The 13,991-nt window shown below is 42.4% G+C and overlaps 1 protein-coding gene across 1 annotated transcript in view; it reads right to left on the reverse strand.

The window, feature by feature from the left end:
- Positions 1-13,991, reverse strand: part of LOC100929955 (mitogen-activated protein kinase kinase kinase kinase 4) — a 219,476-nt gene that overhangs the window by 76,688 nt on the left and 128,797 nt on the right. Inside the window, exons 9-12 of the mRNA XM_031945049.1 lie at positions 10,070-10,148; positions 8,494-8,669; positions 6,584-6,680; positions 4,344-6,099 (exon numbers count right to left, since the gene is read on the reverse strand). Coding sequence (XP_031800909.1) covers positions 4,344-6,099; positions 6,584-6,680; positions 8,494-8,669; positions 10,070-10,148 — 2,108 coding nt within the window. The remainder of the gene's footprint in view (positions 1-4,343; positions 6,100-6,583; positions 6,681-8,493; positions 8,670-10,069; positions 10,149-13,991) is intronic.

The raw sequence follows: 13,991 nt of genomic DNA on the forward strand, positions 1-13,991 counted from the left end.
ATCGGGCAATTGTTTGCCTTTTTAATACAAAGAACTTGAAGATCAACTCTGGGAAACAAGATTGGAGTGATCTACTGCATTGATGGAAACGAGGTGGGGAAGGGGAGGAGGGAGAAAGAATGTACCAATGGTCAGAACTTGAACTTGGAGATGTGGCCCCAAATTCCTGCTTTGGGGCTCTCCCTCAGTTATTCCTGCTCCTTGTACCAGGATGACATTTCCCTAAATAACTAGAGAAACTGCCTGAGAAATAGCTGGAGTTCACCAGTTTCTTATGAACAGCTTTCTACTCATCCTAGTAGGTACAGACTTTTTAAATGGACAATCTAAATTCTGAAGACCTGGTTTTGAGATCTATCTGCGTGGTCTTGGTCAAATCACTTCTCGGAATTTGTTTTCTCATCTATAAATATAAGAAATAATACTTGTGATGGTCTCTTGAAGCTTCGGCAGGCTCTCTATCCACCATGCTTCTTCTTACTTCTGATCATACTGGCCGTGTCACCCTTGGCAAGTCATTCAACCTCTTAGCATCCTAAGCATCCCTCAAAGGCTAACTTGCATTGGTAGAGAGTGTTCCCCAATGGAAAGCCCCTACATTGCCTAAAGAGGAGAGTCTTAACCTTTTTGGGGTGATGAACTGCTTTGATAGTCTGAGGAAGTTTACAGATTCTTTCTCAGAATATTGTTAGAAAACATAAAAAATATGTAAGATCAAACAATGAAACCAATTATAGTGGAACACAGTTGTCAAAATAAAAATAAAAAACCCCAAACAAACAACCAAATTTATGGATCCCTGGTTAAGAAGTCAACCTTTAAAGGCCTATTTCAATATGAAATAACCAGATTTCAAAAACCAAACCAGACTGAACCAATTTCTACTTCCTAGAATTATCGTGAAGATCAAAGGAAAAATGAGAGCAAGTAAGTAAACTGATCTGTTACCAAGGACTATAGAAATATCAGCTATCTGAGCTCCCCTCTCTGCAACTGCTAGAGGTAATTATCAGCTATAATTTCCATCTTAAGGTGATTTTTCCATCCTGACATATAATTTCTTTTGTACCATGATCTTCCTAGAATTCAATAGTTTATTTGGGTTTATTATTATATCTACCTTTCCTGAGTGATTCTTTTATGCATTGCCTCAGTCGTTTTCCTGTTTTCTGTGGCTTGTCAGTGGCTGTGGAAAGTACCAAGTCCCCTGTAAAGTCTCAACAGGAGGGCTGCCTTTTTAGTGCCATTTCCAAAGAAATGGATCACACATTATAAGAACTCAGAAAAAGTTAGCTTCTGCAAGTCAAGGAGGCAGTTAGGTGGTATAGTAGACAGAGTGTCTGAGTTAGGGTCAGGAAGATTTGAGGTTGAACACTGCCACTAGACACTTGCTGGCTAGCTTTCTCATGTTGGACAAATTATTTCATCTCTACTTTCTCCTCTGTAAAATGAGAAAGTTAGACTCAATAGCTACTGAGATGCCTTCTAATTCTGGATCTAGAATCCTATGTGTGAGTATGGATAAGTCACTTCTGAAGCCCAGGAAGGACAAGTGACTTATCCATATACATAGGATCCTAAATCCAGAATTAGCAGGGAATTTGTTTCTGATTTGAGGTTTGAAAGAAAACTATCCACACAAACAGAATGCTAACTCACATCAAGGATTTCATCATAAAGCATCTTTCAAGGAATGGCCTAGGTTGAGCACAGGTTCAGGCCAAAGGCCACCTCTACCGGATTGTTGGCAACGTCCAGAATTATAACTCCAGGGTCATGCAAAAAAACCTCCATCAGCAAAGGTTAGATTATTGTCCACAAGTTCACTTTCTTTAAATATTGATATATACTGGACTTATTAAGGCAGAGTATGGGGAACACACTTTTAAAAAAAGATTTTCGACAATGAAAATGAAACAGATCTTTATGGGGTTCACCTTGAGGAAATCCCATTACCTAGAACCGCTAGATTCTTTGTTGCTAGTGGTGGAGTTAAGTAGGGTTTATGGTATATCGAATATGAACAATAATTTATTTTGTACACACGGTCAACTAAAACCATGAAACATATCCTTTAAATTGGATGCTCTGGTTGTGTAAGACACATCCCTTCAGTCACTGGAACAAACTGTAGCTTTAAACGTTCCCCTCAAGCTTTCTGCTCATGGTCTCCTATCTTTCCATATGTTCTGAGTGCCTCGTTCCCTTTAAACCTTCTCTTCCTTCCAACTGAAAACTCCCATCACGCCTTACCTCCTTCATTCCCTGTAAACCTCTTCTTTCAAGGGAAAGGGACCTGTATGTGCACGAATGTTTGTGGCAGCCCTTTTTGTAGTGGCTAGAAACTGGAAACTGAATGGATGTCCATCAGTTGGAGAATGGCTGAATAAATTGTGGTATATGAAAATTATGGAAAATTACGTTCTGTAAGAAATGACCAACAGGATGATTTCAGAAAGGCCTGGAGAGACTTACACGAACTGATGCTGAGTGAAATGAGCAGGACCAGGAGATCATTATATACTTCAACAACAATACTAGATGATGACCAGTTCTGATGGATCAGGCCATCCTCAGCAACGAGATCAACCAAATCATTTCTAATAGAGCAGTAATGAACTGAGCTAGCTATGCCCAGAAAAATAACTCTGGGAGAGGACTAAAAACCATTACATTAAATTCCCAATCCCTATATTTATGCACACATGCATTTTCGATTTCCTTCACAAGCTAATTGTACAATAATTCAGAGTCTGATTCTTTTTGTACAGCAAAATAACGTTTTGGTCATGTATACTTATTGTGTATCTAAGTTATATTTTAATATATTTAATATCTACTGTCATCCTGCCATCTAGGGAGGGGTGGGGGTAAGAGGTGAAAAATTGGAACAAGAGGTTTGGCAATTGTTAATGCTGTAAAGTTACCCATGTATATATCCTGTAAATAAAAGGCTATTAAATAAATTAAAAAAAAAAAAAAAAAACCTCTTCTTTCTAACTGAAAACTCCTATTGTTCCTTACCTCCTTCACTCCTTTTAAACCTCCTCTTCCTTCTAATTGAAAACTCCCATCGTTCCTTACCTCCCTATTTATAGGGAGACAACCCCCTTATCTGGTCTCACTTCGTTCTTTTCAGTCTGGGCCCTGTAGTTAACCCATTTCATTGTACACTGGATATTAAAGTTTGCCCCTCCTGGGAATACTGTGAGTACATGCAGCAGAGGATTCTGTTTTATTTCTCAGTGGCCCATTTATATAACAAGACCGGTACTGGGGACCTGTGATGAGGAGTCTGCTCAGATTCTGTGTCGCACAGCATATCTGCATGGTAAGTTCCTGAACTTGCTAGAGTCTCTATAAAGGAAGAGCAAATGACTGGAAGGGCCCAAGGAAATCTAGTACAAGGGGTGTGAGTGACAACAATATAGGTATTTGTGCTAGGTTCATGACATCGGCTTGTGAAACACGTCACTTAAATAGGCTACCTGGGTTTACAGTTCCCAACATTTACCTACTCTCATTCTTTTGCCTAGACTCTGCCTCTCTTGGATTATAGTTATTGGCTTGCCCACGAGTGTGATATGGTAGCCAGAAAAGACAATGTGAGCTTAGGCTACCTTCAGAGAGGCATGATGACTAGAACTAAAGTGGAGAAACTCTCACCGTACCAGAGTGTCCACAGAAGGGCAATCAAGATGGTAAAGAGCCTCAAACTCATACTATATAGGGATAGGTTGAAGGATGCTTAACCTAGAGAAGAGAATATAGCATATTTTATATATTTATTATATGGTAGCCATCTTGAATAACTTTCTAACAATAAGTGCCTTTTAAAAACAGAGCAAAAGAAAATCAGAGAGGGCTTGTTGAGAAAATTAATTATAAAAAGTATCCTTTGAGTATTTAATGATGAAGCTAGAAGGAACCTAACAAACAAAAAAAAAAATAGAAAAGATCTGTAAGCATGTTTATAACAAACTTTTTCCTTATCATTGACTGGGGAGCCACAGCATTTAGACATTAATTACATTACAACCCTAAACATGGGGCACTAAGAAATGGCACTAAAGAAAGAAATGGAAAGAACAGCTACACTGAACCAAAGATACATACACAGGAGGTCTGTGGTGGAGGTGACACAATGTCGGGGAATACTTATTGGAAAGAGTGGAAGACACAAAAGCTCTGAGGGGCAGGGAGCTTTTTCACCCAAAAAAAAAGCAATTGGAAAAAAATTCTAATTTCTACGTATACTTTTGTCATGTGTAAAAAAAAATTATGAGAATAACATGCATCAAAGGCAGCTAGATTTGACATGGGGAATAGATATTAACTCTTACATCCTCAGGTTTCTTATTCTGCTCTTTCTGTTGCTCCTTGCTTTTCTGCCACTCAGTCAGGACTGGATCCTTGGTCTTATCCTGGTCTTTGAACTGCTGCTGTTGTTGCTTTGGTTGCAGTTGTGTCTGCTGTGGACGCTGTTTCACCTGGGCCACTTGCTGTGAAAGCTGCTGGGTTGGTTGTTGGGGCTGTTGATATGGCTGCCTCAACTGGCGATGGGTCAGCTGCTGAGCTGATTGCTGTGGCGACTGGGGATGAGATAGTTGCTTCCCCTGGTGATAAGCTGGCAGCTGGAGAGACTTTGGTGATGGCTGAGTCAGGTGATGGACTGTCACCTTTAGTGGCTGAGGAACATGGTGGAGCACCACCTTTGGTGGCTGCTGCATCTGGAGATGGGGTGGCACCTTGGGTGGCTGCTGGGCCTGCTGGTGGGGTGGCACTTTTGGTGGCTGCTGGGACTGGTAATGGGACGGCACCTTTGGTGGCTGCTGCGCCTGGTGATGGACTAGCACTTTTGGTGGATGCTGGGACTGGTAATGGACCGACACCTTTGGTGGTTGCTGTAGGTGATGTTTGGACAGCAGCTGTGTGTGGTGATGGGTTGACATATGTGGTGGCTGCTGTATCTGGAAATAGGCTAGATGCTTTGGTAGCAGCTGTGTGTGGTGATGGTTGGGCTTTGGTGGAAAATGCAACCAATGATGGTCTGGAGATTGCTGTACCTGCTGTCGGGATGCCTGCTTTGGCAGCTGCTGTCCCGGCTTTGGCAGTTGCTGCCCCGGCTTTGGCGGCTGCTGCCCCGGCTTTGGCGGCTGCTGCCCCGGCTTTGGCGGCTGCTGCCCCGGCTTTGGCGGCTGCTGCTCAGGCTTTGGCGGCTGCAGCCCCTGCTTTGGTGGCTGCTGCTCCTGCTTTGGTGGCTGCTGCCCCTGCTTTGGTGGCTGCTGTTCTTGCTTTGGCGGCTGCAGCCCCTGCTTTGGTGGCTGCTGCTCCTGCTTTGGTGGCTGCTGCTCTTGCTTTGGTGGCTGCAGTCCCTGCTTTGGTAGCTGCTGCTCCTGTTTTGGTGGCTGCTGTTCCTGATGATGCTCTGGTTGCTGTGGTAGTTGCAGCTTTGGCAATAGCGGAGGTTTCTGAGGCTTAGGCAGTAGCTCTGGTGCCTGTTTCTCCTGCTGCAGAGCTTTCTGGTCTGGCTGCAGAGCTTTCTGGTCCGGCTGCAGGGCTTGCTGGTCTGGCTGCAGGGCTTGCTGGTCCAGCTGCAGGGCTTTCTGGTCCTGCTCCAGGGCTTTTTGGTCCTGCTGCAGGGCTTTCTGGTCCTGCTGCAGAGCTTCCTGGTCCAGCTGCAGATCTTTCTGGTCCAGCTCTAAAGCTTGCTGCTCCTGTTTCAAGTCTTGCTGGCTCTGCTGCAGAGTTTGCTTCTCTTGTTGCAAAACTTTCTGGCCCTGCTGCAGAGCTTGCTGCTCCTTCTGCAGAGCTTGCTGCTCCTTCTGCAGAGCTTGCTGCTCCTGTTGCAGATCTTGCTGCTTCTGCCTTAGATCTTGCTGCTTCTGCTGTAGATTTTGCTGCTTCTGCTGCAGATCTTGCTGCTTCTGCTGTAGTTCTCTCTGCTCCTTCTCCAAACGTTGCCACATCAGTTGCTGTTGCTGCTGCTGTTCTCGTTTCAGTTGTTGCTCCTTGGAAAGTGGGCTTTTCTTGTTTTCCTGCTGCAGTCTGAGAAACTCTCTTCGGAGGGTAGATTCACCAGGAAGATTCACTATGGAGCTAAAGGAGAGGATACAGCCCAATGAGTAATGGATCACTCATATAATTAAAACTGAGAGTGATCGGGTCTTTTAGGGGCCCCGTTTTGCTAGCGAGGATATTCCTCTGCAGCAACCAAGCTAAAACTATCTCTAGAAATGTCAGAATTTCCTAGTTCATTCTCTTGATTACTGATCCTCAATCATCTTTCATTGGGGAGATCTTATTCTTCCATATTTCTTTGCCATCTTACTTAAGGAGGCTGGAGATAGGAAGGAAGACCCTCCTCAAAGATTATGTAAACAAAGTGACTGTTTAGCCGAGTGGCCCTGAGCAAGTCACTTAACCCCAACTGCCTCAGAAAAAAAAAGAAAGTAAGTGACTGCTAACTGCCCTACTAACTCTGAGGACTGTGGGTTGCTCACTCCTAGGCCTAGACCCAATGCTGCCTGGGAAGTTCTACACACAGCATTATCCCATGCAGTATTTGATTGGTCAAGCTTACCTGGGCTCTCCTTGGTCTTCATTTAACTCTTCCTCCTCTTCCTCTTCCTCTTCCTCCTCTTCACCTTCACTTCCACTGTATTCATATTCAGTTTCATCTGAAAAGAGAGAAAAGGTGTCAACAGGTTGGGGGGGGGGAGGTATGTTCCTTCATCGAGCATGGATGAAGTATGGTTTTTAATCTATTGTTTATTTATTATTTTTATTATTATCATTTTAATAATATTATATTTATTTATTAATTTAATGAATGATTAATTAATGTAATGATTCACATCCAAAATATGGCTTCATCCAGCAAATCTAATGATTACAGGATGCAGGAGATGGAGGGCATCTTTGAAATCACTTGCCTTCATAACCTCATTTTTATGTATGAGGGAGCAAAATTCAGAGGGAAAACTTGCCCAAAGCCACAAAAACAGGAAGCAGGTCAAACAGTTAGGATCTGAACATAGCTCTTTTGAAATCAAATTCATCTGCTCTTTCTAGGCCCACAAACCAGGTTCAAAGGAGGGGGAGGTGATTTCCAGGACCCCAGAGGTAGTATTGATTGGGAGTCCTGTGCTCTTCTAGGACTGGGGAAATAATTTCTTTCCTGCTCGGGACCAGCATCCTCAGCTCTCGGAGGAAGAGCTTAGCCTTCTGTTGACTAACATTGGAGAGACCCACATCAGAATGTTACAGGGCAGACCAAAGAGCTTCCCTCACCATTGGGCCCAGGGGCAGGCTCAGTTAGTCTAGTGGCTTCCAGTTAATCACTCTCCTGTCTGGGCAGCAATTCCCTTCAGACTAACCTTCTTCAACTTAAGGAAGGAAGAGAATTTGGAGTTTGTGCCAACTAATGTAACGGTCAGCTCTCAGTAAATATTTGTTGAATGAATGAATGGTACCTTCTATGAGAAGTGTTTCTACAAACTGTATATTAAAGTCTGCATTTAGTTGGAGTCCTCAGATCTATTTTTTTACATTGTAAAATGAATTGTGTGCCTCTTTTTTTTTTGCCAAAGAGAGTTAGAGGGAGAGGCAGCTCCATGACCCTATTCTCTCCCCCCACCCTACACTGGGTTTCTCCAATGTCCTTGGATCTGCTCTGTCCCCGTTGAGATCAACATTTTACATCCTAAGGACACTTAACGTAAGCCTCTTCTTTCTTTCCTGCCAATTGGGTTCTATTATGTAATCTTAGGCAAGTCCCTTCCTCTTTCTAGGACTCAGTTCCCCCCTTTGAAAAATGAGGGTATGTATGTAGGTTGGACCTTTGATGGTTTCTGAGGTCTTTCCCAGCTCTACAATTCTATTCTATAAATGTAAGAATACAAATGCTACAAAATTTGGTGTTGTGCTCAAATTCGTATTCAATGATACTTGAGGCAACCATAGTTTTTCTCTCTTTCGTGGATCCTTCAGATTTCTTCCTATTGGCAACCTTGCGATAAGTCTTCTGACAATCCAAATTAACTTGGTCCCAACCTAGACGTGTGTAACTATTAGATATTTGGTCTAAGCCAAATACCCATTTTTATTGCTGCATTGTTGCCTTCCGTCAGATATCATTCACCCTAGCGGTTATTTCCACATTTGAGTCCAAAGAAGAGATCAAAAAGAGATTTGGCTCTCTCTGTCAGCCTCATTTTTTGCCATGGTTGAAAATTAACTTGGGCTGTCACAGTATATCGTTGAAGAACATCGTGCACATTGCAAACACTCACCTCACTTGGTCTGGTTATCAAGAATTATTATAGAGAGGTTAGTGACTTGGATAAAAAGCACAAAACATAACAGAGGACCTGAGAGTTTCAGTCATCTTCTTTAATGTGAACATTGTTGCTTTTCACCAAAAGGGACAGATACATGAATCATTGATTGTCACTGAGTACCCATTTAATTAAGTGTGGCATCTCAAACTACCTTTATCGCTTTTCTTCTTCTTGGTTCGATCCAGATGATCCTTGAGCATGATCCGGACTTGTCGTTCATTTGGCAGATCTCGAATGAACGAATGCCTCAACAGAGCCTCGGTGGAGGGACGATGTATGTAATTTTTAACCAAGCAATTTTCGATAAAGTTGAGGAACTTCTTAGACCTAAAAGAAATGGAGTGTACACAGTGGGGTCAAACAGAAGGATATGTATGACAGGTTTTTTGAAAGGCGCTCCCAAGATTTATATTTTCTAACTTAAATTGCTGTGTGGCCTAATGGCCAAGAGTCAACAACACTATTGAGCTTCTCAGGAAGGGTGGCAAGGCCCAGTGGCGTTTCCAAAGCAAATAAGCAGGTTGCTTTGTCTCCACAGTATAAAGAAGAGAGTTGGAAATAGTCTAGTTAATCAAATCTATATAGACAGTTCAGAGCACAGTGAATTTGCTCTTTTGCTTGAGGGATCCTGTTTGACTGTCAACATGGATCTGATTAACTAAATTATTACCACTATTTTAAGGTACAGACCCTAAACTGTATGTTCCAAAGAAAGGATAACGGAGGCACTAGAGTTTACTGTGCTCACAAGAAGGGTCATAAAGCTGCTTATAATCAAGGTTAAGAATCAGGTCTTGTAGATTTAGCTACTCTGATCCATACAATGATCCCAGACAATCATAAAGGACTCATGCTGAAGAAAGGTCATCCACCTCCAGAGATAGAGCTTCTGAATTCTGAGTGAAAACTGAAAGTTAACCTTTTCACTTTATTTTTCTTGCTTTTTATTTTTTAATCGTGGCTAATATTGAAATGTTTTGGATGATTTCACATGTATAATTGATATATCACTGGCCTTCTCAATGGGTGGGGTGAGGATGGGAGAGAGGGAGAGAATTTGGAATTCAAAATTTTTAAATGAAAGTTAAAAATAAATAAATTTTTAAAAGGGAAATGAGTGTTGTAGATTTGATTTCTCTCTGGATGAGTTAGCTATGATGGGAAGAGTAACAATGATTCAAAAGGAAGAAAACCAGTCATTAAATCATTGGTACTGTTTTCTCTGGGAGAGCTCTAGTACCAGTCCTGATAAGTTCCCTTCTGATTACAAACGAGGCCAAATTTAGGGTTTTCATCCCAATGTGGATTAGGGAGATGTTTCTGCTCCACAGCCAATGACTATACTTCTAACTCCAGTTGGCCATCTCATCTGTTTCCACCAAGTTCCATTTTTTTTGGGGGGGGGAAGGAAGGGGGTAAGAGGATACCCAGAAATGAGGGTGGAAAAAAAGTACCTGCTGATGTTATACAGTAATGTAGTGATCGTAACATACTGAGGGGCTGAATATTATTACCAGTTGGCCAACTCAACACCAACTGGCGAGTTGGACCTTTTAGCTAAGACACAAGCTAATAGCAATAGGGAAATGAGACTAATTGCCCAAATGGACAGAATTTTCTCCTTGGCTAGACAGTCAGTCAGTCAATAAACATTTATTGTTATTGTTATATTGTTATGGGGAAGGGCCGAGCCAAATCATGAGAGAGATTAAAATGTCTAATCTTACCATTTTCGAGATTTCAGTTTGGGAGGAGGATTCCGGGGGATGAGAAAGAGAGCTCTCATGGGATGCATATCACAGAGGGCTACAAAGGAAAATACACATCATTAGAAGCACTGAAACAAATGGCTGCCTATATAGCATACCGGCCCTTGCCTATCGATGATACATTTTGCTCTGCTTAAAAACATGCCATGTAGTAGTAACAAGGCATTTTCTCCTCATAACTAAGAGAATATAATTAAAGACTCATTTGAACATAATCAGCACGGTCCCAAGAGATTCTAAAGCTTCATCCTCTCCAGGTGTATAAAATACAATAGACAAATCAATGCTAAATTGAACACTGCACAACTTCTTTGCGGTGATGCATGATGGACGAATTGCACCTAAACGTGGAAATCAAATTCTGAGGCAAGGGTGGGCTTCCGCCTGTGTTTTTGTTTGGCAGGGATCTCCAGCTGGGAAAAGTAATTATAAGTTGGAGAAGTCATCCGGGCTCCCAGCTCACTCTACACAACAATAAACAAAAGAAAGAAGACTAGATTCTCAAAAACCACAGGAAGATGGTTTGGGGGGGCTGCGCTTCCTAGGTACAGTGTACTTCAGCTACCTTTGATATTTCGAATTCTGCGTCTAATTATTAGGCTTCATTTTTTTTTTTATAAATGTGAAAAAACCCCCCAACAAACCAACAACTTGATCTGAGCTTCCCAAACTCATTACCTCACTGGTTTGAGAATGTTGGGTTTGTCTGTAAGCATTAAAATATGTGTCTCACCCCACTTATTTCCTCTTGAGCTTTGGTCAAAGAAAGCTGACAAGGCAAAAGGCCCTTGTACAGAGAGCCTGCCTACTCTCTTCCCAAGGGCCTTTGAATTCCTTTCAATGTTAAGACCGTTTGCTAGGGATGGTCCCTTCCAATCTTCCCTCTCCCTCAAACACACCTCGAGAGGAACGGGAAGGTTTCATGGGCCTTTCCCAGACAGGCAGGCAGAAGCAAGCCCTGTACTTATCCAACTAATACTAAATTAATGGAGCAGGTCAGGGGGCAAACTTTGTCCTCACTTACTTACATATATACATTGATGGAAGGAAGAGACCGTCTCAAACTGAAGGCAGAGTTGGCCCAAGGCTCAAAAGCTCACAATCCTTTTTTTTTTTTAATTTTACTTCTACTAACAATTAGTTATTAGGTTTTTTTATTATAATAACTTTTTATTGACAGAACCCATGCCAGGGTAATTTTTTTTTACAACATTATCCCTTGCACTCACTTCTGTTCTGATTTTTCCCTCCCACCCTCTACCCCCTCCCCTAGATGGCAAGCAGTCCTATACATGTTAAATATTTTGTAGTATATCCTAGATACAATGTATGTGTGCAGAACCAAACAGTTTCCTTGTTGCACAAGGAGAATTGGATTCAGAAGGTAAAAATAACCCGGGAAGAAAAACCAAAATGCAAACAGTTTATATTCATTTCCCAGTGTTCTTTCTTTGGGTGTAGCTGCTTCTGTCCCTCATTGATCAATTGAAACTGAATTAGGTCTCTTTGTCAAAGAAATCCACTTCCATCAGATTACATCCTCATACAGTATCGTTGTTGACATATATAATGATCTCCTGGTTCTGCTAGCTCACAATCCTTAATGCCTGATATTCGGTCAGTGACCGACTGCTACCTTTGGTGTCACTTTCCCTTTCTGGGCCTCAGTTTATTTTTCTGTGAAGTTAGAGGGACTAGACTGGATGACTTCAGAAGTGTATTCCCGCTCTAAATCTAGGAGCTTCTGATCCTAGGTAATCTTGAACGAATCATTTTCCCTCCTTTGGACTCAGTTTCCTCCTTTGTAAAATGAGGTTGGATTGATGCACTGCCCCCTAATTCCCCAGCATGCATGCTCGATAAGCAAGTCAGAGCCCTGCCATCCAAATGAAAGCCCAAAAGATCATCCTCTTGGCTTCACAATTGTGATTATACGGAATACTTTGGATAAGTCCCTTTCCTTCTTTAGGTCCCCTTGGCCTTATTTACAGAATGAGGTATTTGATTCAGATGATTTCAAAGGCTTCCAGCTCCAAATCTGTGAATCTACGTTCCTGAAGACACATGGACAATATGTGGTACTCATCTCCCCTTCTCATATGATCAGCCCACCTTTGACCTCAGGGCTCTAATCCTTCTTTTGCTTATTTTGAATATTCCTATTGTCTACCATATCCATTTTCTGGTGACTCCACATTCTAGTTTACCAGATGTCCCTATCATTCTGGAAAACAATTGCCCATAAGGTGGGCAGCCGATGACAGCTGAGAGGGTACAACGGTCCAAAGTGCTGAGCAGAGTTACAAAGTCCCGAGTTCAAATTCTGGCTCAGATGCCTGTTGGCCACGGCATCCTGGACAAGTCAATTAACCTGTTTGCCCCAGTTTTCTCACCTGTAAGTGGAGATGATAATAGCACCTGTCTCACAGGATCATTATGAAGATGAAATAAGATCAAGTGTTCAAAGGGCTTAAACTACTGTGATTATGATTCTAGGCAATGTCACGTGGTACACAGAGAACCAAGAAAACCAAAGTTCGAGTCCTGTCTTCGACAAAAGCTGGCTATATGTCCCTGGGAAAGTCATTCAAGTCACTCAGTGTTCTAGGCAACTGTCCCAAGACTCTTAAGTTGCAGAGAAGGTGCTAACCTACACAGGTAGAAGGAGCTTTTATTCAAGTACTCAGAAGCTGGCTATATCAATGACGTCACAGGTATAGTCATCATAACTGTTATTATTATCATTATTGTTATTAGAGTTTGATTAGTTAACCTCTGTAAGGGAAGTTACATTTTAATAGACTCTTAGAAAGAAAATTTCAATACAAAGGAATCATTCTCTACAAGTGACTTTTGGGGACAGCCCTGAGCCTTGTTAGTCAGGGTCGTGGTCCTCTTGGTGGGCATCTTGGTCCCTCATGGAGTAGGCTACAGAATGACCTTGTTCTCTTCTGCCCTTTCTTTAGCTAGGGGCATGCCCCGGCTGAGGCTGAGGTCTGCTTGGTTCCACACGGCAGCTCCCTGTGGGTGAGCAATGGTATACCACAAAAACTCTGCTCAAAGGGCAAAATCTGTGGCTTTCCTGGTTGCCATGCTGAAGATGAAGCATCGAGGCAAAAGTCACGGGATGACCCCAGTGAAAGCAAGCAGGAAGCTGGAAGAAGTGCCAATGTGGCACAAGGGTTCCAGAAACAAATTAGGAGCAGAAAAAAGACAGAATAAAGTCGCAAACTTTGAAGTAGCCATGCTTCTTGGTTTTGAAAAGGCAATAAGGGTTAAAATTTTTGTTGTTGTTGAGTCATTTTTCAGTCACTTCCAACTCTCCTTGATCTCATTTGGGGTTTTCTTGGCAAAGACTCTGGAGCGGTACACTTTCCTTCTCCAGTACACTTTACAGAGGAGGAAACTGAGGCAAACAGAGGGAATTGACTTGCCCAGGGTCACACAGCTAGTAATTATCTGAAGCCAAATTTTTTAACTCTTGAAGATGAGTCTTCCTGAACCTAGGCCCCAAATTCTACCCACTGCCGTGCCGCTTAGCTGCCTAGCAGCCACGCTTCATGAACAAGTCAATGCCCTACCACCCAAATGAAGGCCCAGGTAGCAGGCAATATTGAGTCTGTTGTCAAAATTCAAAGGAAAAAGGGGCTGGAGTTCATCTAAGTCTATTTCATATACAAAAAGAAATTTTGAGCTGATGAAGAAAAAGAGCTTGTGGTTTTGAAAAGGGGATGGAACAGAATGAGCTTCTCTTCTGCTCCTGCCTTTGGGCCAGGCCATTTAGGCTCTCAGGCTCCCAGAAGCCAGCCAGGCCTTGGAGGAGTTGCTGTAAGGACCGCCTCCTTATGGCTCAGAAGCCTAACTCCACCACTAGTCCACG

The sequence above is a fragment of the Sarcophilus harrisii genome, chromosome X, assembly GCF_902635505.1.
Source record: "Sarcophilus harrisii chromosome X, mSarHar1.11, whole genome shotgun sequence".
Lineage (NCBI taxonomy): Eukaryota > Metazoa > Chordata > Mammalia > Dasyuromorphia > Dasyuridae > Sarcophilus > Sarcophilus harrisii.